At 41.7% G+C, this 27,270-nt stretch overlaps 2 protein-coding genes across 4 annotated transcripts in view; both read right to left on the bottom strand.

Moving 5' to 3' along the window:
* MAP7 (microtubule associated protein 7) overlaps positions 1 to 18,511 on the bottom strand; it is a 163,352-nt gene extending 144,841 nt beyond the window's left edge. The window contains exon 1 of one of the 3 annotated variants that reach the window (XM_082855449.1): positions 18,309 to 18,511. In XM_082855449.1, the coding sequence (XP_082711575.1) occupies positions 18,309 to 18,375 (67 nt within the window). In that variant the 5' untranslated portion in view covers positions 18,376 to 18,511. The remainder of the gene's footprint in view (positions 1 to 18,308) is intronic. The other 2 variants (XM_082855447.1, XM_082855448.1) reach the window with 2 other exon arrangements.
* Positions 18,512 to 24,266: 5,755 nt separating this feature from the next.
* The window catches only part of MAP3K5 (mitogen-activated protein kinase kinase kinase 5), a gene marked incomplete at its 5' end in the record, with an annotated part of 214,286 nt that continues 211,282 nt past the window's right edge, over positions 24,267 to 27,270 (bottom strand). The window contains 2 exons of the mRNA XM_082855833.1: positions 24,267 to 24,993; positions 25,705 to 25,781. Of these exons, the coding sequence (XP_082711959.1) occupies positions 24,933 to 24,993; positions 25,705 to 25,781 (138 nt within the window). The 3' untranslated portion in view covers positions 24,267 to 24,932. The remainder of the gene's footprint in view (positions 24,994 to 25,704; positions 25,782 to 27,270) is intronic.

The following is a 27,270-nucleotide window of genomic DNA, read 5'->3' as shown; positions in this document are numbered from 1 at the left end:
TTTACTGTTCCTCAGCACGAATAAGTGTTTTCAGTGTGGCACAATCGCCGTTGCACGCTGCCTGCAGATATAGGAGCTCAATTCAGTTCTCATGGGAACTGGGGCAGGTAGGCTTCCGAGAGTCAACCAGGTTTTGCGACTGTTTTGTTTAAATTGTTAAAATAGCAAGTGATATAGTAACAGAGACCTTGTATAAACGAGAGAAATGAGACACAGCCTGGTGCAAAAGGGTAGATTTTTACAACTAGCCTGGCTTTGTACAGAAGAAAAAAGTTTCAGAACAATCACAAAATGTACTCGCAATCATAGGTGGAAAGTGGTACCACTCATCACTGCTATGAACCAAACAGGTCAACAGGCCCTTGAGCAGCTGCTGGTCCCACCCCACCCACAGCCCCACTCCCTCAGTACACAATGAATTTATGTCTCTCTGTCCTTCTACCCTGGCTGCCTGGCACCAACCCATGCACATGAAACCGAGTTAAACTTGCTGATCTAGCAGGGAAGTCAGCTCATGACTTGGGCCTTGCTGTCACGATGTTAAATAAAAGACTAAATACATGTAGGCACACGCATCCGAACATACACCTTCAGGCTTCTGTTCACATTTATGCTTCCTAAGCTTTTATTTTGTGACCATAAAACCGGAAAATAGCATAGCCCCTGAGTGCATTTAAGAATATGCTCTTGCAAAGAGAAATCTGTTTAACCAGTGAGAAAGCATACCTAGATTTTTCTTTCTACAAGCCTAGTGAGCTTTACAGAAACATTACTGAAATGGTAAAGAGGCTGATCTGTACTAATCAAGTGCTGTAGTTGAAAACAAAAATTATTACTGCTGGATTGAATGGTCAGTCACTGGTAAATTACAGTTCTATATCTATATTCGTTAGTTACTTTTCAATGGGGCCCAGGAGTACCAAAATGCTTTCCCACATTTCTATATTAGAGGAGACGATTAATTCTTCAAAACTACTGGACTTCAGTCATCTTTAAAATTCTCTATGCATCTCTCCCAAAGTAGCTGCAATTTACTTCTAGCAGGAGTTTTAGAAATCCACGTGTTAACGTAATATTTATAAAAACCTCAGCATCGTTTGAAAATGACAAAGCCAGCATAGGTTGACACGAACTCAAACAACCCCTAGGGAACAAAGGGTCCCAGCAGGTTCTTTGCCATCCCCATTCTTGAAGTTAAAGGGCTCCCTTACAGTTTCCTAGAATGACGCCACTTCCTGATGGCTTCTGTGGCAATAAAGGCACAATATTCTGCCATCCTGCAGCATTATGCAGAGCTTCCGATAGGCTGCTGGACAAAGAAATACTCACAAAGGCAGACTGACACTTTGAGAGGAAAATAAAGCAGGTTTGCTTTGATCTTCCTTACCACCTTTTGTTAACAGGCTTATAAGAAAAACAGTAAACGCTACCCCAGCAGTGACGTGCCATGAACCAAGAAGTACCAGGTCCCTGCCGTGCCTTTTGTAACATTTCTATAAATCTTTGCTGCATGAACACTTCGTGGTGCTAGCAGAGCCCGCTTGCCCATGTCTGCTCTGCCGTAAACAAATCTAAAACCTCCAGGGTTCGGTTGTCTGAATGTAAGGTGTGGACACTAAGTCTTCCTGAAAACCCTTTCCTAAACATTATGTATCACTAGCTAAGTTGCAAATATTATAAAAACGCCACATTAAACTTTAACCCAGTAACATATGCTAGAATGCCTTTAGGGCCTCCGGTTCATTATTCTCAGTGATAATACTTTATTAATGTACATTACATGGACTTCTGAATTCCTTGACCAAAGTTAAAATGTGCACAGAAGCTCCTTTCCTCTAATAGCAACACCCTTATTAGTTTAGACATGCAACTTTACAGATTCAAAATGAGGCACAGAAACCAATCATTGGATTCAACAGAAGAATCAGATGCCCAGGGTAGTGTTTCTAAAAGTTACCTAATCCATCATTGGTCTGTGAGTAAGTTACATGTTTAATTTTTGAGACGCACAATTAGAAAGATAAGAAATGGGTTCCCTGTCTTGCTTTAGGACTGGTAAGATGTCAAGGATGCGAGATGGGGTGCTTTGGAGGATGACACTGGAGGGCAGGCAGCAGCCAAGTCATGTAATTGTTCTGCCACCAAAGACAAGGAGTCATTGAGGGGTGTTGATGACTAAATGTGTGATCCAGACAGGCCAGTCTGGCAGCTGGTGTTGGATGGGTTGGAAGGGAGAAGGAGTGAGACTTAAGAAAAACTTGTCACATAATAACTTGGTCCAGGTGGAGAAAAGAGATCTCAACCGGTGGCTGGGGAGACAGAAGGCAAAAGACAGGAAGACAAGAATCATTCATTCACTCATGGCTTTTGTTGTTGTTTTAAACGGGTATTCCCCGGCATGTGGAAGACTTATTTCAGGGGAATGAGTGTGGATACCAAATGCCCTCAATAGTCCAAATAAAAGCTGTGAAGAGAGCAGTGGGAAGGAAAGGAGGTTAATGTTCTTATAAAAGATTCAGATGAGAACGAGGGCTTTATATCTGTAGATAAAACAAAGCTGAGAGATGGCTAGAATCAGGACCAAAATTATCTAACAGACTGAAATAATGGACTATAGCTAAAAAGATTAATTTAGTTGTGATAACTACGAACACCTCTTATTACATTAAAAAGGAACAACTGCACAGGTACAAAGTGAAGACCTACCCAAGCTTTAGCAGATACAAGGAAGGAGGGCCCTCGGACAGTACGCTCACTACACTTCAGTGTGATGAGGCAGTAAAAATCCTAACAGCATCATGGGCGGTATCAGCAGAGAGCCAGCATGCTGAGTCAGCGGAACAAGCCTTCTTTATTTTTTGGTCCTCACATCACATGGTCTGAGCTAGATATTTCCAATGGGATGATAAATTAGAACATATTCAGAAGAGAACAACCTAGGACTTATCATAAAGATCCTAAGCCATTTTGAAAGAAAGTACATTTTCTCTAGAGAAAATAAGACTCTGGAAGAATAAAATAAATGAATTAAACGTTAACTTTCAGTGTAGTTCAAGAAGAGAGACTGAGGTCCGGTGACTGGAAGTTACCGGAATGTAACGAGCTGTGCTTTCCATCACTGAGGACTGCCGTGCACAAACACTGATCTGGGGCGATGTGTTGGATTAACGCACTGTGTACAGGTTGGATTTTTAGACTCTAGAGTCCCTTCTGATCCTGAGATTCCGTGACCTGGTGAAAATGGAAACTAGAGTTATATCCCCATGGGAAAACAGTCAGGCAGAAAGAAAAAGCCTGAGAGATTCAGATAGCCCTTTTCCTTGCAGTCACTGTATCTCTATACTTAAAACTTCACAGGGCTTCACTTTGTGGGAAGCTCTGCAGTTGTATTGTTTTACTCATTCGACTGATGCCCCCCAGAGGTTTTAGACGTAAAGCTAAATAACGAAAACAATGGAAGCCCCGCTCGGTGGGTGTTTCCGTGGGTGTTTTGGATAGAAGAGGCCCACTCTGCAATTTCTGCACCTGCAGCTTGCAGGCCTCTCTCCTCTCCTACCCACCCACAAATTAATGAAAACACACTGTGTGAAAAACGCTGGGGAAGAGGGGATAAAGGTGAATAAGATATACAGGTTTCCCTTAATGGCACAATTTATTATGGATGGCTCACTGTGTGTGACTTGAGAGAGAAGATATAAAGGTTTGGAGTGAAAAGCAATTAAGTATAAACCAATTCAGTATATTACTTTATGGACATTTTAAGGAGAACGATAGTCCTAAGTCTTTCGGTCAGTAAAAACATACATCATAGTAATTTGTCGTGGGCAACATGCACAGAGAGAAGATTTTTGTCATGATTTTAAAGACACTGACGCGTTACTGTTGGTTAAATTTAAACATGTTTTACCTGCAGAAATTCTCTCACAAATAACCTGCAATAACTTGCCATGCATATCCTTTTGAACACTTCCTTATGTACAAATTAAAATGTTTGTTGCGTTCTCCAAAAATGTGTCCGTATATTTCTGTACCTGCAGTGTAGTAAAGGTTTAGATGAAACCCCATAATTATAGTGGCATACTGTCACGTAGGTTTCAAGCAGCAAAATAAACAGTGCAGCTCAGAAAAGAAAAAAAAAAATTGGAGAGGCCAAGAACAATGTGTTTCAGACTGTACTGAGACTTCCCTCCAATCCTTATCCTTTGCTGCTCTGCTGCTCTTCCCAATTCACTCTCCTAAAACTAAAACTGACATCAATTACGATTTTTTTTTCCAATTTAGGAAGGCTTAATAACCTCTTTTTACCTTTAGATTAAAATTTTCTCTCTTAAAAAGTAATCTAAGTGTTTTGAATATTTCTGGGGCAAACCCTTGATTTTCTTTCTAAGGGTCAACGTATCACAGTCAGGGTTCTCCAGAGACACAGAACACAGAATTAAAAAAAAAAAAAAACACACAGAATAGTACTTTTGGTTCTGTGTCTCTGGAGAAAAATACATAAAATGTATATAAAGAGATTTATTTTAAGGAAAAATAGCTGCTGCGATTGTGGAGGCTGGCAAGTCCAAAATTGTAGGGAAGGTCAGTAGGCTAAAACTCAGGCATGATTTCTATATTATAGCCTTGAGGCAAAATTCCTCCTTCTCTGGGAAACCCCTGAAGGCCTTCAATGATTGGATCAGGCCCCCTAGATTATCGAAGGTAATCTATTTTACTTAAAGTCAACTGACTGTAAATGTTAATCATATCTGCAAAATACCTACACAGCAACATCTAGCCTAGTGTTTGACCAAACAACTGGGCACTGTAGCCTAGCCAGGTTGATCCATATAATTAACCATCTCGGTCAGTGACCCCAGAGAGATCCAGACACTCTACCCCCACACTGAAATCAACATGCTGCAAATGAAAGCATGCCAGTCAAAGGTCTATGTGTCAATGATCATAACCTTCATTGAATAGGCCGGATACTATCTACTCAAATCATTTCCCAATATTGCAATGCTCTGTTAAAGTAATATTCATAAACTGGGGACAGGACACCTCAGAGTAGACCTATTAAATCCCCCTATATATTTTCACTAATGATCTGTCACTGAGAAGCCAATACCGTTTGGCTTCAAAGCATCAAATAAACCCTTTTTATCATTATAAGAACTAAGCAGTCTTGTTGTCTCAACATTAAATGGTTTAGAAAGTACAGATAAGAACGTTAAAAGAAATCCTTCCCACTGTTTCAATTAGAAGAAACTATAGTATGTAGATATATGGATGAGGGGGTGGTGAAATAAAACATGCTTTTCATGAGAAGGTAAATGAAGGTAAATGAGGTACTAAACTTTATTTGTTGACTTATTTGTTAATTAGAACCAACTCTGACTAAAGAAGAATTATATAATTCTCTGGCATAGTTCTGAAATCAACCTAAAGGAAAGAAGTGACTAACAGAAATGCTAAATTATATGATCAGGGTGGGTAGATTTGAGGTTTGGTCATTTTCATTCAGTGAAGGCCCACACTGAAAAGGATTAGCACATCCATTGTAACTGTCAGCAACCAACCAGAACACCAAAAACCTTAATCTAAATGATACAGGTAAGGAGAAGTATACTTGGGGTTAGCAAGCCCAGAAGCTTTTAATATTTGCAACTGCTAAGCCACAGATGTTCCTAGTGCAACAATAATCACTTTTTAATAAAAGATACGAAGCATTAATTTCCATGTAGATACTACTAGCAACCCAGTTCATTTTTTGGTAAATACAGCTTCTTTTAATCTTGCCTGACCTAGGGCCATGGAGATTTTAGGGGGCTCTTATATAGAAATAAATAACATCTCAGAAGGATGAACATGTTGATAAGGACACTTAGGGCACCACAACCCTCATCTCTAATACCTTTTACCTTTCATATTCGTGTTCTAAGCCCTTGCTTTAAAACTCATGTAAACTTCAGACAGGCAACTGAGGAAGGATTATAATGCCAAAGACTTGGCGAACTTCCTAAACCACCACAAATGGACCATTTTACCTTTTATCATAAGGCAAAACGGCTACACTTCCACCGTTGAAGGTACTAAAATCGTTGACGTGCTTAAAAAAAAAAAGGTTGTTCCAAACACATGCAATATTGCAGTAAAGGAATCAAAGTCATGATAAAAAATCTCTCCTCCCTCCCAAATTTCTTTTGCTGGAGACAGTACTAGCTGGTTTCCATACAGGCAGAGAGGAAAAGACTTGCCCTGAAACCCCTAAAACAAGAAGCACCCCCTCCCCGCTTAGAGCCCAGAGTCAGGCTGCTTCCCGCCCACTGGAAAAAGACCTTGTTCTTGTTTTCTGTTTACAAACAAGAAGAGGGTGGTTTTTGTTTAGTTTGGTTTAAACCAGAGCTGTTTGTTTTAAAAACAATTGCAATGATGCAAATTGTTCCATGAACAGGTTTCCAGATAGGTACGTCAATATAGAAAACGATTTGCTCTGTACAGCAAGAAGTCACTGCACACTTCACAGCTAGTGTGGAACTCGACTTCACAGGTGTCTAAAGGCTGTACGCTGAGTCCTACTTCTGAAACAGGAGCCAGATGTAGAACAAACACCCTTTTTCTCCTTCCTTCTGACATTCTGTGCTCCTCCTCTTCCAAAACCTTCTTCAATGAAACCCTGCCCGCCTTCACAAGGACATGTGATTCTAATCACATATATGGTTTAGGATTTGTGTTGCACAAGTTGGTGGATGACTGGGACCATTTTTTTTTTCCTCCATGCTCAGCGAGTAGCAGGCAAACGTTGAACCAGATCGGTTTGTAAATAAATGGGATGACATTCTCAAAGCTGAGTACTTCGGTTACAGCTGGACCACCAAGAATTCAATCAGAAATGCCAATCTAGTGTTCTTTCCTGTGAGGATTCATTGGATAAGATTATGGGGTTTTTCTATTCAAAGGCATTTGCCCTCTCATAGGTCTCCTGGACTAAAAATGGCTCCAGCTCCCTTTTCTCAATTTATTTTAACGCTTCCCTTCTACTGCAGAGCTATTTCTTCTACTTGTACTTCCTGATACTCTGCCAGGGACTTATGCAAAGTCACCGTACAAAGCATGAGGATGTATCTTTTTATATACACAATGAGGGCATCTTCACAGTTTGTGAAACTTCTCACGAGAGTTTGTGGAAGGCAAGCTGTATATGCTTCGTCTATTTTTCTCGTAGAGAAACATTCAGTGAAGTGACAGTGACTTGTGATGGAAATAACAGACCTGGCAAGTCCATCTTTTTGGTTTAAAAAGAACGGAAGTCTGTCTTTCATTTAAAGTGCAATAATTCTGTAGCAATCATACTTTAAGAACTTAAAACTTAGAACGATGATATAGTAATAAAAAACACTTTTGAATACCATAAAAATGAAACAAAAATAAGGCAAGAAGGGCTGACCTGGGCGTCCAACTCAATTACACCAGAATCCACGAATCTCACAGGCCAGTGTGTAGCAAGCTACTACCGGAAGGTTTTGTGCATCATTTTGACAGGTGGAAAGCACCATTGTGCTTTGATGATGCTTCCCATACCTGAGCCAAGCCAATGGTCCTGTGATCACAGCTGCAGTCAGGCCTAAATCAGCATTACATTTGTATTCTCATTATGGAGACTTACAATTATAAATAAAAATTTGCTTAAGGGAGAAATTTAGCATGCCAGGGTACGTCCACAGTTTCAGTGACGCAGTACCAATCCTTAATAATCAGGACCACAATAATTATAACACTTCATGCTGACGCTGTGTCAGGCACTTATCTACGTACGTTACATGCATCAACTCATTTAATCCTCACCCTGTGAGGCTGGTACCACTATCTCTGTTTTAAAAAGGAAGAAACTGAGGAAGACGAATGGTCAAATGACTTGCCCAACATCCCTTAGGTTGTGTGTCGGGAGCGGGGGAAGAGATTGCAACCCAGGCGGTCAGACCCCAGAGTCCCAGCACAAAGTAATAGTTTAGCATTATCTCTAACTAACTTGGTAGTCAATCTTTGAGACCTATAGCTTCACACGTGCTTAGTTTCAGTATAATCCTGAGGGGGGAAAAAAAAAGAATTAAAGATACTTTCTCCAGGGATCACAGCCATTCCATCTCCCCTACTGCCCTTTTCCTTTTGGTCCTGGATTTTTACAGCTGTGCAGATGCCAGCTGCAAGGAGGAGAAAAGAGGAAATCAGTTCTGCCAAAGGTGAGCTCTCCCTGGAAGGGCTTCAAATCACAACGGATGGCATCACAAAACCTCACAAGCACACACAGATGCAACTCAGAAGCGCGTCTAGACGTTCTGACACACAGAGCCAGAGCTATTCATGTGAGGTGATGTTCAAAGCCATAGATGTGAATAATACCGCTGAGAAAAAATGCAAAGTGAGAAGAGCAGAGGTTACCAGACTGAGCCTTCGGTAGAGTAATATCTAATGATGAGAAAGAAGAGAGGCGAAGGAAGGAAAGTTTAGCCCAGAGGGTATTAGCGTCAGTGCAGGCAGAAGGCGGAAGGGGAGAGCATCACGGTGAAGGTCATCCTCGTGTCAAGTATTTACAGACAGAAGAAACAAGGGCTGGTCTCCAAAGCCAGGCATCTGGTGATTAGAGTTCATGGGTCACCATGAAAATCTCTGGGAAAAGTATATAATTTTCTACAAAGAGAACCCTTTAATTATCTATCCGAAACTGACCTTTCCTTGTTTTGAGGAGGGGGGAGAGGAAGGCAGTGTAACAACAAAGCAAAGCAGACAAAAAGAAAGCTAACTACCTAACATTTTGTCTACCTGAACATATTCAGACATAAAAGTGCATAAATATGTCCTGGAATGTATGTGTACGTAATACTTGGCTATTCAAGTGGACTCATACCCATATTCACTTCTACCTTTCCTTCAAAAAAAATTACTGGGTAAAATAAGAGATAATGTGAATAAACTCACTAGATTGGGGGCAGTAGCCGTTACGATTTTCCAGGTGGTTTTTATAAGATATACTCGACACCTCCGAATCAAACCTAAGGTCAAATGGAAGAGCACTAAATAGGAAATGGATCTAAAGTAGTTTTCGACCTTGACTCCACACTGCAACCACCTGGGGAATTTAAAAAATACTGCCACCTGGCTCCCACCCCTAGCGATCCTCAGATAATTGCCTAGGGTGCGGCGCGGGCATCCAGATATTTAAAGGGCCCCCAGGTGATTTTTCACTCACTGCCAAGATTGAGAAGCAATGATCTGAACCAGTGATGCTCCAGCACACGACCTCAATAATCGGTTCAACAACATAACCGTATGGCCAAGGAGAGAGCTATATTCAACTGAACCCACCAGGACTGTGGGGTGCACTAATCTAGAGCATCTACCATGAACAGAAACCAATCCGGGAGGAATGCAGGAAGCAGGCAACCAGGCCCTGCTTGGTGTCTCTGCCACACTAAAGAGTCTGGTCAGGAGCTTCTGGGAAACAGAGGCCTGGATTGAAATCTTGAAAAGCAGCCCGGTATATTTACTGTAGTCAATTATGCACATTACTGCCACCAAAACAGGCCTTGTGTTGGGTTGTGGGAACACTAAAAGAAGGGGGGTTTCCTTCCAGAACTTCACCTTGGAATTTAAACTCTTCCTAGAATATAGCTTCTTTTCTACTTTAAATGGTGTCAGGGATACAAGTTTTATACGTGGAAGGTTATGCCATAGTAAGTAGTAATGCTTCTGTTTACCAGAAAGCCAACTCCAAAAAGGAGGCTTTAATAGCATTAAAAAAGGCACAAAAGAAATTTTAACATATCCCAAATCTCAATACTCTATACTTAAATATACACAGTTTTACTAACAATGCTTGCAAAGCCCAGTTCACATATACCAAATGCATTTCACTCGGCTTCCTTTCTGCTTAGTTTTGCATCCCTACATTCATCTGCACTATCTGGTCAGGTGTGTCCATTGTCGGCATTTTCTCACAATTCTCTCTCACAACTGCTTCTGTAGGAGCTTTCAAGGATGAGGAACTGCTGAGTGCAGTGAATTCTTGTCAAAAATATATTACTCTTCAAATCAAAATTCAAAGTGGCACTTATTAAAAGAAAATCTTATAGATTTTCTCAACTGGCTATTTCTCAAATAAAGATACTAAGGAGAACGGTAAACAAATAGAGAAAAACCATCTGATGCCATTTAAATTTGTGAACTATAAGTCAGAGCATTTTCAAGAGTTAATGAAGAGGGGACTTTGCTGGCAGTCCAGTGGTTAAGGATCCGAGCTTCCAGTGCAGGGTAAGCAGGTTCGATCCCTGGTCGGGGAACCAAGATCCCATGTGCTGCATGGCACAGCCAAAAATAAATAAAATAAAATGTGATATGGTTTAAAAAAATTTTTTTTTTAAAAGAGTTAATGAAGAGGAAGAAAGCACTGACCCATTGAAGAGCTAGACAAACTTTAAAGCTTGATTTTCTATGGATAAAGAAGATGTGATTATCTATCTACATATTATATATATATATCTACACACACACACACACACACACACACACACACACACACACACACACACACACAATGGAATACTACTCAGCCATAAAAAAGAACGAAATAATGCCATTTGCAGCAACATGGATGCAACTAGAGATTATCATACTAAGTGAAGTAAGTCAGAAAGAGAAAGACAAATACCATATGATATCACTTATATGTGAAATCTATAATATACTACAAATGAACCTATCTACAAAACAGAAACAGACTCACAAAGAGAAGAGACTTGTGGTTGCCAAGGGGTGGGGCTGGGGAGGGATGGACTGCGGGTCTGGGGTTAGTAGATGCAAACTATTACATACAGAATGGATAAACAAGGTCCTACTGTATAGCACTGGGAACTATATTCAATATCATTGGGATAAACCATAATGGAAAAGAACATAAAAAAGAATGTATACATGTGTATACTGAGTGTGCTGTACAGCAGAAATTAACACAACATTGTAAATCAACTATACTTCAATAAAAATTTTTTAAAAATGGATTTTCTAGAAAAAAGTAAGCCTGAACATCATACACATTTAGCATATAGAACCTTAGACCATGCTCAGTGATTAAATGTCCAAAGACATTATCAAGACTTTTTACAAAGCTCTGCAAGCACACTTCAGTAACTGAGAACAGATACTAAGTACCGGGTTTGACAACATAAATTCTGCCAACAAAGAGTAATCCAGACAATAAAACAAATTATACCATCAATATTTCCAGCTTCCTAACTGCAAAAAGCACCAAAAAAGTTATTTCCAAATTCTGAAAAGCCGTATCTCAAGGGATTAGAAGACAGACATTAAAGAGGAGAAGTGAATTTGGATTGGCATGGGATGTGGTGGATGACAGCACTTCTGTTCATAATCAACTTCAGAATGCAGACTCCACAAGAAATAAATACTATGGGGATAAAAAAGAATAAAGAAGCCCATGACATTAGAGCCAAATAAAAACTCCACATTATACCCGGGCTCTGGGAGCAACTCTACCTCCACAAGTTTTCATTTAGCGTCCCTAAGGGCACTATTTTACTTTGAGGTGATTACATTGCTTTACTAAAAGAACTTGGTGAAATGGCTAAAAAGCAAAACTAAACATAACAACATCAAGTGTTGGCAAGGATGCAGAGCAAGTAAGACTCACATACGTTGCTTGTAGGAATGCAAGATTGCACAGCCATTCCAGAGAACAGTTCATCAGTTTCTTATAAACATACACTTACATATGAGTCAGCAATTCCACTCCCAGGTATTGCCCTTAGATAAATAAGAAAAACCTGTACATAAATGTTTACAGCAGCATTACTTATATCACCAAAGCCTGGAAATAACCCAATGTTTCTCAATGGGTGGATGGATTAATCTGTGGGACTTCCTTACAACTGGCAAACTGCCACCAATAAATACTGATACACAAAACGCGTTTGAATCTCAAATGCATTATATGCTAAGCGAAAAAAACTCAGCCTCAAAAGTCTATGCGAGAAGATGTGCTACATATATACAATGGAACGTTACTCAGCCAAAAGGAATGAAATTGGGTCATCTGTAGAGACGTGGATGGACCTAGAGTCTGTCATACAGAGTGAAAGTCAGAAAGAGAAAAGCAGATACTGTATGCTAACACATATACATGGAATCTAGAAAAATGGTACAGATGAACCAGTTTGCAAGGCAGAAACAGAGGCACAGATGTAGAGAACAAACATGGACACCAAGGTGGGGAAAGCTGGGGGGGGGGTATGAACTGGGAGATTGGGATTGACATGTATACACTAATATGTATAAAATAGATAACTAATAAGAACCTGCTGTATAAAAAAAATTAAATTTAAATAAGTCTATGTGTATGATTCCACTTTGATGACACTCTGGAAGAGGCAGAACTAGGATGGTGAACAGATCAGTGGTTGCCAGGCATTAAGGATAGGAGGACATGACTGCAGAGGGGTGGCATGAGGGAATTCTCTGGGGCAAGAGAACTCTTCCGGATCTTTATCATAGTGGTGGTTACATGACTATACATTCGACAAAACAATGAATTGTACACCCCCCCAAAGCGGTAAACTGTATGCAAATTAAAAAGTTTTAATTAGAAAAATTTCAAAGGGGGACTTTCCTGGTGGCACAGTGGTTAAGAATCCACCTGCCAATGCAGGGGACATGGGTTCGAGCCCTGGTCCGGGAAGATACCACATGCCGCGGAGCAACTAAGCCCTCGAGCCACAACTACAGAGCCCACATGCCACAACTACTGAAGCCCACGTGCCTAGAGCCTGTGCTCCGGAACAAGAGAAGCCACTGCAATGAGAAGGCTGTGCACTGCAATGAAGAATAGCCCCCGCTCACCGCAACTCGAGAAAGCCCGCGTGCAGCAACGAAGACCCAGCACAGCCAATAAATAATAAATAAATAAATTTTAAAAGAAAAATTTCAAGGATTTGACATTTTTTCCTTTCACCAGTGAACTTTATGTAGGGTCTTTTAAATTGGCTACCTTTACCTTCCAACTGCTAGTCTATTAATCACATAATCTGCTACATGCCCTGAAATGCCTCTTCTGGGGGTGATCAGTGACTACTCGGTAACCACGCCAATGGTTTTTTTTTTTCCTCTTCACTCTCTGAATCCTCAACCTCCTCGTCCCTCTCCCTTGGCAGGTATGGCATTGCTCAATTACGCTTTTCCTGACTTTCTGGCTTTTCCACCTTCTTTGCTGGTTCTTCCTCCTCCTGTGCTTAATGTGTTGTCTCATCCCCTTTCCATTTTTCTTTCAAAACTCTCCTCACCCTCATGGCTTCAATCACGTTCCCCTTATGGAATGAATCCCAGAGTCCCAACCTGTTTTTCTCCTTATTCCCATCCTTCCATGTGCCCATTAGACATTTCTACTTACACGTCCCCCTTGCATCTCAAATCTCCATGTTTAAAGCAGAGATTTTTCTAGTTCTCCTACCAAAACCAGGTCCTCCTCATGACTATCTTCACGCCACCCTTAAACCAATGAGCCAAACTTAAACCTGGTGTATAATATTACATGTCAACTTTTTACCTGCATCCTTTGACACACGCCTCTGTAGAATCTTGAATTAATCATTCTCTTCCCATTTCCACTGCCATGCCATAGTGCTGGCCCAACGCCTGCCCAGAAGACTTCTGCAGGAACTTCAAAGCCAGTCCGTATGTAGCTGAATGTGTCCTGCTTAAATCCCTCCTCTAGTCTACACTGCTACTTCAAAATGAAGATCACATGGGTAGAATACCGATCACCTCGCTATCACCAGAGATTTGGCTAATCTGCCTGGTTATGCCTTATGTTCCTCATACACTCTCCCCTTCCCCCGCCCCGTGATACCCTTCCCAAAGCAGCAAAAATCAATCAAGGGAATGACTTTCCTAGATGAAGGGACCATGCATTCCTAAAAGGCACAGCTGAGCTCTTCTGCTAGACTTGGCAATCAAGCTTTCAAGATCCATGGGTAGAGAATTGCCTAATTTATCGCACTTTATTAAAGATATGTTATCCTCAGGAATCATCAACATTTCCTCACTGCCTGCAGAATCATGTACTAACCTCTTAAGCTTGATCACTCCACAATTTGGCCTCAATGTGCCTTCATTCCTAATCCACCTTCTAGACTCTTTCATAATGAGCCTCACACAGCTCAATATGACCAAAACTTTGCTCTTTTCCACATCTGCACCTTTATATTTCTCTCTTTCCTCCATTCAACTTTATATGTCATTTACCCATTTAAAAAATTTAAATTACTATGCCCAGTATGTTTTCCATGATGAAAGACCACAGCTGGAAGTAATTCTTTCTTCACTTAACTCCTCATAGCCTGCAATTATTTGTTTGTGAGTGATGTTTTCCTTTTGAAATCCACGGACCATGTCTTCATCAACCTTTCAGCCACCATAAAGCTTTATAGAAGGTACATATTTCTTGGTCAAATTATGCTAAGCCTCAATATTTTCAATTCTTATCACAATATAATCAGACCCGGGTTTTAAAAAATAACCCATTTCAAATGATTTTCTGTCATGCACCAGGAGGCAAAGATGTTATTTATTTATTTTTAGAGAACAGGCCAATACGAATTAGTGTTTCATACACGTGCCTAACTAATGATATCCAATAAATGCACTCTCCTGAGCACAAATGCCTCGTCTAATAATACTTTCCTCCTACTTCGCAAGATGCAAAGGTAAGAGCCAGCCAAAATATAACAGGAAAAAAGTTATCTATTCACTTAGAATGAAGCATTAATAGCTTTAGGACGTGACTTTCAAAACAATGAGTTTAATAACAAATTGTAGTCTGAACCCCATCTAACAATTTTTATTTGCAGATATTTGTAGACCCTGAAATCTAATACCTTAAATATCACTTTTTAATTTGGAAAAATGCAGTGAAGGGTCATGATCCAGATCACAAAAAAGGCCCATGTTGTTCCACTGCACTGCCTGCTAAAGAGAGAAAAAGCCCAGTTCCAGGTTCTATGTCATTTTCCCCAAAGGAACAGCAACAGAATTCACAGATTATAGGTATTAACTTATTCCCTGTGCATGAAGGTGTGCTCTTATGAGTTAGTCAAAAGCAGCTTTAACTTTGGTCTTAATTCAGTAGGCTTTTTAAAAGGAAGTTATTAAATTGAGAAATTACCTCTGCACACTTTCACAGCTCTCAGCACTAGCATAAGATTAAGTACACAAAGCCTGGGCAGAGGCAATTTTGTGAATTTCAATCTGTTACCAAAATAATAATTAAAAAAGGACTTGACATCCTCTAGTGGTGAAATCGAAAACTTGTTTCCAAGTCAATTATTCTTCTCAGTTCTTGCCTACCTTTTGTTATTGAAATATATGTGGAAAGAACTGTTCATTCTCAAGAAAAATTTAAAAAATCACCGTAAAGAATGTGACTTGACTACCTTTGAGTGACAGAAATAGCTTTTAAATGTTGAAAGAAATATGATTTTTATATGCTACCTTTCAATATTCTTAACAAATGTCTCATTTTATAGGTCGTATACTGCCAATTTCCAACCCATCCTTGATACACATACATACATATGTATATGATTATGAACACATTACAGGTGTTACTCTTTTTATTTTTTTGTGGTACGCGGGCCTCTCACTGTTGTGGCCTCTCCCGTTGTGGAGCACAGGCTCTGGACGCGCAGGCTCAGCGGCCATGGCTCACAGGCCTAGCCGCTCTACGGCATGTGGGATCCTCCCGGACCGGGGCATGAACCCGTGTCCCCTGCATCGGCAGGCAGACTCTCAACCATTGCGCCACCAGGGAAGCCCTACAGGTGTTATTTTTATAATCACCTGAGATTCTAAACTAAATTGCCCTAAAATTAGACCACAGTCTTTGCACATGGACAGAAAACCTAAGAGAGACATTTAAGAATGGGTCCTACCACCTAACAACCAGTTCTAAAAAGGGAATAAAATGAATCCCTCAACAAATGTTGCCATTTGAGGTGGCAATTTTCACCTGTTGATGGTAATAAAAGACAGAAATCCGCACCCCACCCCCCAAAAACCCACCTCAATACAATCCTGTAATTGTTAAAAAAAATAATGACTTGCAGCATTTGAATGTTATAATGTGCAATATGTCCATAAGAATGAAGTACTACATTGAAGTCTGATACTCAGGTATAGGTCACATGTCTTAAATATATGGAAAACTTCGTAAGTTGTTAAAATTCAAGCAGTCCTCACTTGTACACTCAAAGTATTGCTACCTAGACTTAAATATATATATTTTTTTCACCTTTCTTCTTTCTTTGACACCTGCTCACACAGGTGCTCTGAGCACGAAAACCCTTAATAGTAATCCAGGGCTAGAAAAATAGGAAAAAGATGTGAGCCGGAAATAAGTTTTAGTTAAATTATAAAGTACAATTATTCGAAAGACCATTTATAAAATTTGTCCCTTGGAAACTGGAGTTTCTAGGTAGAGATGTGGAAGAATTGTTTTCTATGAAGGAGACGGCAGCCAATTAAATTGCTCTCTTCATAAAGAAAATATTTCACTGACAGCCACAGGGTTGATTTGTAGGTTAATTGTTAGAAGCATGACCAGTTCGTTAGTTAACATGCTTGGGCACTGAATAAGCTAGTTTGTAGTTCACTTACATCTGAACAACTTGCTCACGTGCAGATTCTAGGAAGTGTTTATTTATTTATTTGAGCAAAAACTACTGTGTACAGAAGCAGGTTTTTTTTTTTTTTTCTTTGTGGGGATTAGGCACCAAACCATTTATATTCTCAATGAGGATGCTGCCCTCCTGCTGCCCTCTCTTGGGGGACCGTAACCCTAAGCACCCGGCTTCTCAAGTTCCCTAAAGCAATTACAAAGGCACGTCCTCTAAGCCACCCGTTCCCACCCCAAACGAAAATAATGACCTGCCAACCTTTCAAACATTTTAAGACAAGATAAACCACCCTACAGGAAATAGCGTGACTTCAAAGTAAACAAGTTCAAGATTCCTTGTCTTAACCTCAGGTATTTTCGCTGGAGGGATTAAGTCTTTAGTCTTTAGGCGCCCAAACTCTACCTAGCAGAACAGATACACCATTTGCAAATACTCTTATAGCTTTCTTGGACCTTTCACATTAAAATAAGCATACCTTCTAAGTCAATACCTCTTTTTTGAGGGTGGGGGAAGTCTTACATTTAGGTAACAATTGTTTCCAGTTATGTGTAAGCAGAAAACACAACACAGGGAGCCTGCAATTTGAATGTCTTTTTAAAATAAGAAACTGCCTCACCGCCCCCATCCCAAGTGTAGGAAGGTACCAGAAACAGTCTACTGGCCAAGAATAGAAGAGGGGAGTAGGAGACAGGAGTGGATCTGCAGGAAAAGACTATCGCGAGGGGGAAAATCGGCTGCATATAGTAAAATGGGGGAGGGGAGGACTTAATGCTCTTGGAGATGTGAGCTCCTGCCCCTGCCTCTGGCGTGGAAGTTGGGAAGAGGGGGTTCCTCGACACAGCGCCCTGATGAGCCGAGCCAACGTTCCTGCCTTGGGTTGGTGCACGGACTACAAACATGAACGCCGAGGACCCTTGTTTCAAGTCAACGAATCTCTGAGCCCTCCACAGCACCTGCAGGCCCCCATCACCCTGCAACCAGCCCCTGCCTCGCGACCCCAGATCTCAGAACTCTCGTGAGCCGGTCGTTAACTGCGGACCCCAGGGCAGCGGGCGGGCGCTGCTCACGCGCGACCATCGCGCCGGGCTACCCCGGCACCCGGTGCGCCGGTTAAGGCCGGAGAGTTTGCGCAGAAAAGGGTAATCCTGCTAGCCGTACCTGGCCGAGGATTTTCCGGCTGACCGTTTGGTTTGGGGCATACGATTTTCCCATTCAATTGAATCAGACCCAGCCCGGCAGGTGGGAGAGGAGCGGCCAGCGTCTCTCCACTTCCTCCTCCCGCCCGCGCTTCCACCTGTTTGGGGTAAGTCGAGATGGAGCGCAAGAGGGGCGGCCGGCACTGCAGCCGGGCGCCGGCGAACTTGGGCGCCGGGGCCGAGCAGTCGACGCGCGGAGGCGGAGGGCAAGCGGGCTCCAGGCCGGAGTACGCGGCCCGCCGAGCTGGCCTTTCCGGGCCGCAGCCGGGCGGGGGAGGGGAGCGCCGGCGCCCCGCGCGAGTCCCTCCCCCCACCCCTCTCCCGCCCCAGGCCGGCTCGCTCTTCCCCGCCCGAGCCCGCCGGACCACCACTGCCCCCGCAGCTCAGTCACCTGTTTCGCTCTGCGCAGCGCCATCGCCGCCCGTGTGGCCGTCGCCGCCAGCTCTCAGGTCCGCCATGGTGCTCCGATGACGCTCCGGGAGAGCCGCTCCGCCCTCTTCCTCGGCTTGGCTCCCGCCGGCCAACCCCCCTGCCGGGCCCCCGGCCCAGACAGGTGAACGCCGTCAGGGAAGGGCGGAGGAAGGAAGGAGCGAGCGCTCGCGAGCCCGAGGCGGCCTGGGCCCGGCGCGCGGGCGCGCCCCCTCGTGGGCAGGTGCGGCGTGGCAGCCACTCCGACCCACGCGGCTGGGTTTCCGCAACCAGAGAGCGGGCGGAGCCAGGCACCTGGGCCTCGAGCTTCAGGCCCCGGCTGCCCGCACCTCGAGGTCTGGAGGCGGGTCGGCGACGCTTGGTGGCGCTATGAACTGGGACGGTCTGAGGATCAGTCAAAGTGAGGCGAGAGCGTGCGGACGCTCTATTCGTCTCTGAGCTCTGAAGCAGCCAGGTCAATGTTACTTTCGCCAGGACTGGCGTTCGTGCTGACAGCCGCCAAAGAGTATGATGCCACGTGGAAAGCCGAAGTACACGAGCTGGATTCCACACTGCGGTCCGGTCTCCATTCTGCGCTTTAGGACGCCATTGTTGATGACCTGTCTTTTCACCAGGCTTCTATATCTGATGAACCCCAGGGCATACAGCTTAATGAAACTTGTGCCCAGTGATGTGGCTTTTCTTATTCTTGATTTCCGGTTAGCAACTACCCTGTGACTCCTGTCTTGCTCCGGAAGACCAGGAAAAAAAGTTTCTTTTTTTAAAGAAACATTATTAGCTGCGGAGAAACCAATTTCTGATCTAATAAGCAAATAAACGTTAAGCAACAAAATGCTGAGAAAAAAAAAGTAGCCTGTATAAATGGAAACATAAAGGAACAAAACTGAGGAGCGCTCAGTTCTGCCTCGTTACGCAGAGATGTACTCCCACAGACTCGGTCGGCTGAACACAAACGGCAAACTCCCAACAGTTTTAAACCCTTTCAAGGACTTCAGCAGAATCTAGTGGACACCCAAGCGTGCCTGAGAACAGTGTTGGATTTCTCGCTAGGGTGACAATTCTTACCATCCTTGCATGCACATCCTGCCACTCTGAGCCCAGCAGTGGACTGGTTTTGTTTGGTTTACTGGGTCACCGGCTGACTAGGTAGAGGTTTTGCTTAAGGGACACTTGTGCTGTGGTTTGTAGTCATGGATTTTCCCTTAGTGCCATTTCTACAGTGGACCAGGCAAACTGATCATTTAGCAATATGAGCTTCCTAAATCACTTTCAAATAACTCTTATCACACTTCTAATCGATAAAAACAAAACACCAGGTGGGTGGAAGTAGTTTTAGACCTCAGCCTGGGCCCAAGCAAAGATATATTTTACGACATTGTCACCAGAGTTTAAGACACTTTCCTGTGAACATCAGAAAGACCCCCTAAGCTGAATTTTGAGAGTTGAATTCTCTGGAAGAACCTTGGGAAAAGGAGGTGATTTGTTTTCAAAAGGAGGTGTTTGTTTTCTGCTATACCATTTACTGAAGTAAACCAATGAGCTCTTTCTTTGACTCCCCACCCCCCAAAATATCGAAGTCTAATTGGTGTTTTTATTTGTATGCGTGTTTGGTTTTGTATGTGCTTATCCCTTCTCTCATTCTTTTGATAACTTATGTTTCAGTTTGTCACAAGTTACACAAAAATAAATGCAATAAGAAACGCACCAAAATTCTTCACTTGGGCCCTGTACAGACTTTGCATTCCAAACCTCACGCGGTGTCTGTAACAGGGTGGACTGTTGCATGAATGCAGGAATGGATGACGTCTGTTAAATGTCACACACCATCACGTTGTGCTTTCTGTTGTCCTTTACTTAGAACATGGAAGCCATCTGTCCTGAGCTCTCACATCCATCTCGGAATCTCACGGAATCATCATGATCCCCTTTCCTGGGGAAGAGCTGAACTTCCTGATGCCACCTCCTCCGCTCCTGCCTCCTTTGAAACCTCATCCCTCCCTCCTCCCTACTCCTCAAGTGCCTCCATTCCAGGCGCTCTGCCCCCAACAAATACATTTAGGAGTCTTTGATTCAGAACATTTCTTCCTTTGACTTCCACCCTCCCAATCTCTTGTCATACATTTTGTTCACCAAAGGGTACACATGTGTGGACTCCAGTACCATCATCAGCTTATCATCTTTGTTTAACCAGCCGTGGTCTTTCTTACCTGTGTATAAAAACTTTCTAGGTCACAAAATCAAATAACCTGTTATTCTTTTTTAATCCGTCATTCCCTTAGACTTTCTGCAGCACTCGACCCTGATCGTCTTCCTCGTGACTTACACCACTGGCCTGGTTTTTTTCGCATTCCTCTGTGACCAGTTCTTTTGGCCTTTTGGGGACTTAAACTCCTCCTCCTTCTCGACTTGTCCCCAAACTTCCCTCCTCCCCAAATCTTAGGCCATAACCTTTCTGCTCTACTCTGTTTCTCACAGTCCTCATTTACTACTATCTCCATCCAAGTGACTCCTAAATCCAGAATCAATACTCTTGATCTCAGTCCTGACTTCCACCCATACATTCTCAATGGTCTCCGCACATGCTAGCACGATGCCCTGCCATTAATTCAACATGTCCCAGACCAGCACCGCCCCAAACTTGCCTATTTTTGAATCCTTCTCTCACTCACATAGGCTTAACATCTATCCTTTCGCTTTCATTGTCATCACTGCCCAAATCCGTGTTTCCAAATCTTGTCAATTCATTGTTCTGATTCCACCTTCTCAATTCCTATTGCTCTAACTCCTACTAGACCCTCATTCACATCTGAAACAGTCTCTGAACTGCTCTGTTCAATTTCCGTTCCCCCTAATCTACCCAACACAACTTCACCAGGTTAATCTTCTAATACACAGCTACTTTACACACACCCACTCCCTTGCTCAAAAAAAAACTGAGTCCCCGTTTCTACATAATTAAATACTAACTTCACTTCCCTCCCTGACCACCCCCCAATCATATCCTGAGCTCTCTCCTATCCCATTTTCCACTTCTCATTTCTATAATTTATATTTCCAGCCAAGTAAGACTTTGAATGAGTTAAAATTTTTGTGTGCTTTAATGCAATATAAAAGTTGTTCACTTTCTCTAGAACACCTTGAAAATCTCTTTCTGCCTTTGTTCTTGGAGCTCTTTGCCCAGAGCGACTTCTCCAGTCCTGACTAATTTAATAATTCCTTCCTTCCAAGGCCTCCTCAGTGAAGCCTGTTCCACCTGCCCAGGCTCCCAGCAAGCCTGTCCTCTGAACCTGTCCAGGGCCTTCTGAGCTTGCCACTTGTCCAGCCTTTAATACAGACTAGATGTGATTTGTTACTGCAAACCTGTCTCTTCAACCTGATACGAATTACGTGGTGGCAGGGACTTTGTCTTCTCTTTCTCTATAGGTGTCCGTAAAGTCTGGAGCCATCAGTTATTTGATTTGTTGACAGACTGCAGATGTCCTTGATGACACACGTGCCTTACCTGCATTCTGAATTTGATGGGCTTCACGTATCTCTCTCCTGCTGCTACAGCGCCTCACACAGAGTAAGCGTTCCAGTGGGTTCGCAGTGATTCCGCACTGTCACACTGTTTCATGTGATGGCTTGGGAATGAATGAAACAAAATATGCAATGACAGAATTGGGAGAGAGAGGTCAAAATGTGGTTAAAAAGAAACATTGGATCTACTTTTCCCAGCAAATTCCAGTTTTGTTTCTCTAATGAGACTGCCGCCAGCACCCATGCATAACTGTTTTGTTACAAACCGTCTTTCTGGGTTCAGCTCTGGACCTTCACTTCTCTGTAAAGCCTTTCTTGAGCCCCTCTGGCAGTTAGATGTAACTATAGCACTTACTACATGTACTGTTCTTTCATTGTCTTGATTCCACGTCTGACAGTGAGCTTCAGGGCCAAGAACTGTGTCTTCTTCAGGCACAGGATGCAGTACCCAGTACGTATTTACTAAGTACTTTGGAATGAATAATGAGGTAACACTAGCAGGCGGCATCGCAGTGTTCACTACCTGCTAAGCATTGCACTGTGCACCTCACCTGCATTATTTTATTTAAATCTCACCACAATCCCATGTTATTTCCCCCGTTTCAAATGAGGAAACTGAGACTTGGAGAGGTTAATTAGTTTGCCCAAGGTCACCAGTAAGTGGTCGTTTTGCTCCAGGCCTGCGTACTTAGACTCTTGCTGCGCTAAATGAACAATGAATAGTAACCGTCTGACGGCCACCTCAATGGAAAGGGGCTGTCCCTGTATCTCTCCAGGTGGCACTTGGAATTAGGAGGTGGGGCTTGATAGTTTGAAGTTATCTGTAGAGCTTTGTAAAAAGACCTCTGGGCCCTACCCCAAGCCAATAACAACGGTTTCTCTGAGGTGGTAGCATCGATGTAGTTTTTAAAGCATCCAGGTCATGATAGTGTGAAGCTGGGTTGAGACTCACTGGCCTAGGTGGATGCCAAAGGCCTTTTAATGCAAACCTTTCATGAAGATTGGGCCATAATGGAATCGCCTTCTTTTGTGACTAAGACCCAGCATTCTGGAAAAAAAAAAACAAAAACAAGAATTAAAAAAACCTAGTGATGGTAGTCTGGGAATGTATTACGAACCATGTAGGGAGAGTGGAATGTTTGCCCATAGATATAGGGTAAGAGGAAGATCCCAAGGGGAAATTATATCATTAAAGAGTTGGCTGAAGATGGGTAGCATGATCCTATATACGGTCTAAAAAAAGCACTTTACCATTACAGGTGGGGATATGAACTGTGGCTTAATAAAGAAGTGACCCTGTGTTTCAATATGAGTGAAATGATATATCATTTAATTTATACCTCACCTCTTTGAGATTTCCCCACAGGACACAGGAGGCAACTATCTGTCCTCAGGATTGGGATGTAAGAGAAAGATGCACCTATGTTGTTGCAAGTATCAAATGAGGACATATCGGTGAGGACTTTTTGCATACTCTAATGCAATACACAAAAATTATATTGTATGCTGATGGGACTTCCCTGGTGGCACAGCAGATAAGACTCTGTGCTCCCAATGTGGGGGGCCTGGGTTCTATCCCTGATCAGGGAACTAGATCCCACACGCATCCCACAACTTAGAGTTCGCATGCCACAACTAAGGAGACTGTGAGCCGCAACTAAGGAGCTGGCAAGCCACAACTAAAGGAGCGCTGGAGCCGCAACTAAGGAGCCCACCTGCCACAACTACAACCTAATGCAACCAAATAAATAAATGAATATTAAAAATATATATATATATATATAGTATGTTGATTTTTACATAGAAGTAAAGATGCCTCCTGTTTTATCAAAGACTGTTCTGTACGGATCAAATCAAGATACAGCTCTGATATTTCTATCTTGCATAATAAACAGGTTCCTCTGTATTTAAGAAATTTGTTTATGTCATTCATCCACCTAGGAGCTTCAGACTTCATCCTATTCACATGGGCAGGCTTATAAAATATAATATGTATCCAGCTTAAAATAAAAATATTGCCCTCAAATATGAGAACTAAAATTAAGGGAATAGAAAATGCAGTGTTCTCCACTGGGATGCTATTTGCAGCCCCTTTGAGGTACACAATAGTCATCCATGGTAACTTGGGGCCTCGAGAAAAAGACACTGACTTTCTTTTATTCTGTTTTTCCACGTTCTCTCTTTTACCACTCTGTAGCCCTGAGGAACAACTTGGACGTCAGTTGTTCTTTGACTACTTGAAGGGAAGACAGATTCTATTTAACATTAGAGATGAAGAAATGGTTAGAATTTTGACACAGTAATTATCTAGATTGCCAAAACAAAACACGAATTCTTTAGAATTTATCAAAACAGTATGTCGAGAGTCTTTTTACTTTTTAGAGTAAATATGACACAAGGGGTAGCTTTAGAACAAGCTAACGTTACTAGGATTCAGGCAGGTGCAACTGGTACAGTTCAGTAGTACATAAATGACTCAAACAAATGTACTCTAGACCGGAAACTTAAGTTACAAAATATAGTCAATATTACAATTAATACAGGTAAGTAAAAACCATTGCTCTCAGATTCTGCACACTTAAAAAAAACCCATAAACTTTATACAATAATCAAAATCACGCATTTCTACTCAAATTATTAGGGCATATTACAAACACACATAAGCCTAAAAAGTTATGGTCACATTTTGGTTTTGTTCCAGTGATGCACAATCACATGAAATGTTCTATCTGTTTCGTGTGAAATAAACATTTGGCTGAAGTGCTATAGCCGCTGAATTAACAATATTTCCATAAAAATGTTCAGACTAAAATAATCCCAAACATCGCAGTGTTTAGGATTATTTTGAGAGTCCTTACAAAGAGTCCTTATGAATCATAGAAATAGAAGCAGTTAGGAAATTTCAGTGTATTTTGTCTGTTTTGTTTTTTTTAACACGAGTAAACAAATACTGGATTTAAAGTGCAGCTTCTTTCTCCTCTCCCTTCGATTCTCCCTCGCCTAGAAGATCAGGTCTGTATTCGTTTTTAGAATCTCCAAGGAAAGTTGGAAACAAATTGAGCGACAGTCAAGTCTGTTTGTCTCGGAAGTCAGTGATGGCTTTCCACAGTGTACACAGCATCCCTCCCCTGTTTAAAGACAAGAACATGGTGAAGAGATCACTTCATTTGAAACAATGCCCTTGAAATATGAAAGTGACTTCTTAGTTTTCAGTTGCTCTGATCAGAACATGAAGATCCCAAAGTCTTATCACTCATTATGTATTCTTTTTGTATATATTTTCTCCTCATCCCTCCATGCCTTTCCTTTCCACTCCCACAGACTACCAGGGCCCAAAGTGTCATTTTAGACTTTCTGCAATTTTGAAATGTGTCTTTCTAGAGGTGGGTCAGAGTAATCATTATGTATGTGCTTGCCCTGATGGAAAAAACAAATTATTATAAGAAACTATCAGATTATAGCAGGTATTTGGATGGCAAATCAGTACCTCATCCTGCTATTTCTATTAAGCATGATGCAATCACTAACCAAATTAGAGCGTTTGTTTAAGGCAGCTTTAGAATATCTGTATGCTCTTAATCTGATGTGTTATCAAGAAAAGTCTTCCAGCTCACTCTGCATTTACTGATATAGACACATTGCTTATTAGAGCTCCCAATAATAGCCTGCTACAACTAACTCAGGTTTCTCAGAGCAGCTGAGAACTGGAGAGCTTCACCCAGGACTGTAGAGCTAGTTAGAGCTAGGTAGCGACCCAGGACGGAAGGGACCCAGGCTTCTTGATCTCAGCCCAGTGCTCTTTCCATCACGATGAGACTGAACAGAAAGAAAAGTGGTACCTTAGTCTCAGGCATTTTAAATCGTCACGTGTAACATAGTGGAGAACATCTGCTAGTGAATAATCCTCGGCTAAAAACTGTGGAGAAAGTGAAATATGCACAAAAGTAAGATGTTTTATGTACTTTCGATAAGTAGCAAACCATCCACAATGTAAACATTGGCAAGAACGAAAAAAAAATCTAAAAGGAAATCCACGAAAGACATAATCTTTTGGAATTATTAGGAAAAAGGTCCCCCTATTACAAAATAATTACAAAGAAATACATCCATATGCCTTCCAGGAGCAAAAAGATTACAAGCAACACAGAATTTCTGATTGGTCTTCTGATGAATAGACAAGACTTGCTCGTAATTACACCTGCTGCTTATAAGATAATGTTTTTATTCAGGGTTTACTGCTTTGTAGCTTTATTTTTCTCCAGTGGATAAAAAGTGTTGCTTCCACTTAATTTCTGATAAAAGGTACTTTCCAATACTTACTACAAAATCAGAGTCCTGAATTTAAGTGAAGCTTTTAATTCTAAATCTTTTAAGAAGGGCAGTGATTTCGTGGATCATCAATTACTACCCCTTAATTTTGACTTGAACCTAAGTTAGAGGGAAAAATATTTTGATGAACTTGATTGGATATATTATTTCCCATAGGTAAGAGAGTCCTTTAAATTTATTTAATTTGTTATGCAGATTTCTAAGGAGACCCTACATTTTTTATTTAGTGGTCCAATAAATTATCAAGTCAAGAGAAATACATCTTTATTCTTAGTTGTTTAAAAAATTTAAATATAAAACTGAAATCAATGTAATATTGTACTGAGGCTCTTTCTATAAAATAATAAAAATATAACCTCTTACTATGTGTATATGTGTATACATATTATGTAATCTTAAAACATAAAGAAATGCTATTCATGCTGACTGCAAGAGCTCCCCATAGGGAGCAGAGATGAATTAGGTTCTTATAGACATAATATAGTTTATATAGAAAGTGTCTGTTTCTGCCATAAGTTCACGAACTAGTCTAGTTTATTAAGTAGCAATAAATAGCTGCTGCCCAGTGGAGTCTAAGAATGTCACAAGAGAATTAAAAAGTTAACACACAAGAGAAAGAATCAGAAACAGAAGAACCTTTTTCTTTCAGTTCTGTCTTGATTTTTCCTACTCTTTTTTTTTTTTTCCCTACTCTTTATTTTCAACTCAAAAACATAAAAATCCTTAGGAGTTCTGGACCACAGCGCTTTCACCTGCCCTGCACATTCTGCACCTCTACCCCCAAATAGTTTTCCCTTCTCATCTGCCCCCCCCCCCCCCCGCAGAACATCCACACAGATAGTGTATTCCTACATATTCCTTTAGACTTCAGCTCACTGGTCATCTCAAAAAACCTTCCCCAGCTTCTCCCTCCCTCTGTCTCGTAACACTTGATAACCTTTCCTTCACAGAATTGACCGGGACATAATTACACTTGTACCTATGGGATTATTTGATGATCATCTGCCTACCCTGGTCTGTGAGGGCAGGGTTGGGTCTGCATTTCTCACCAGTGTACCCCCTGTGCCTAGCACATA

Source organism: Leucopleurus acutus (genome assembly GCF_964270905.1).
Source record: "Leucopleurus acutus genome assembly, chromosome: 15".
NCBI classification, from domain to species: Eukaryota; Metazoa; Chordata; class Mammalia; order Artiodactyla; family Delphinidae; genus Leucopleurus; species Leucopleurus acutus.
The sequence above is the reverse complement of the archived record's forward strand: the minus strand, read 5'-3'. Positions and strand labels throughout refer to the sequence as shown.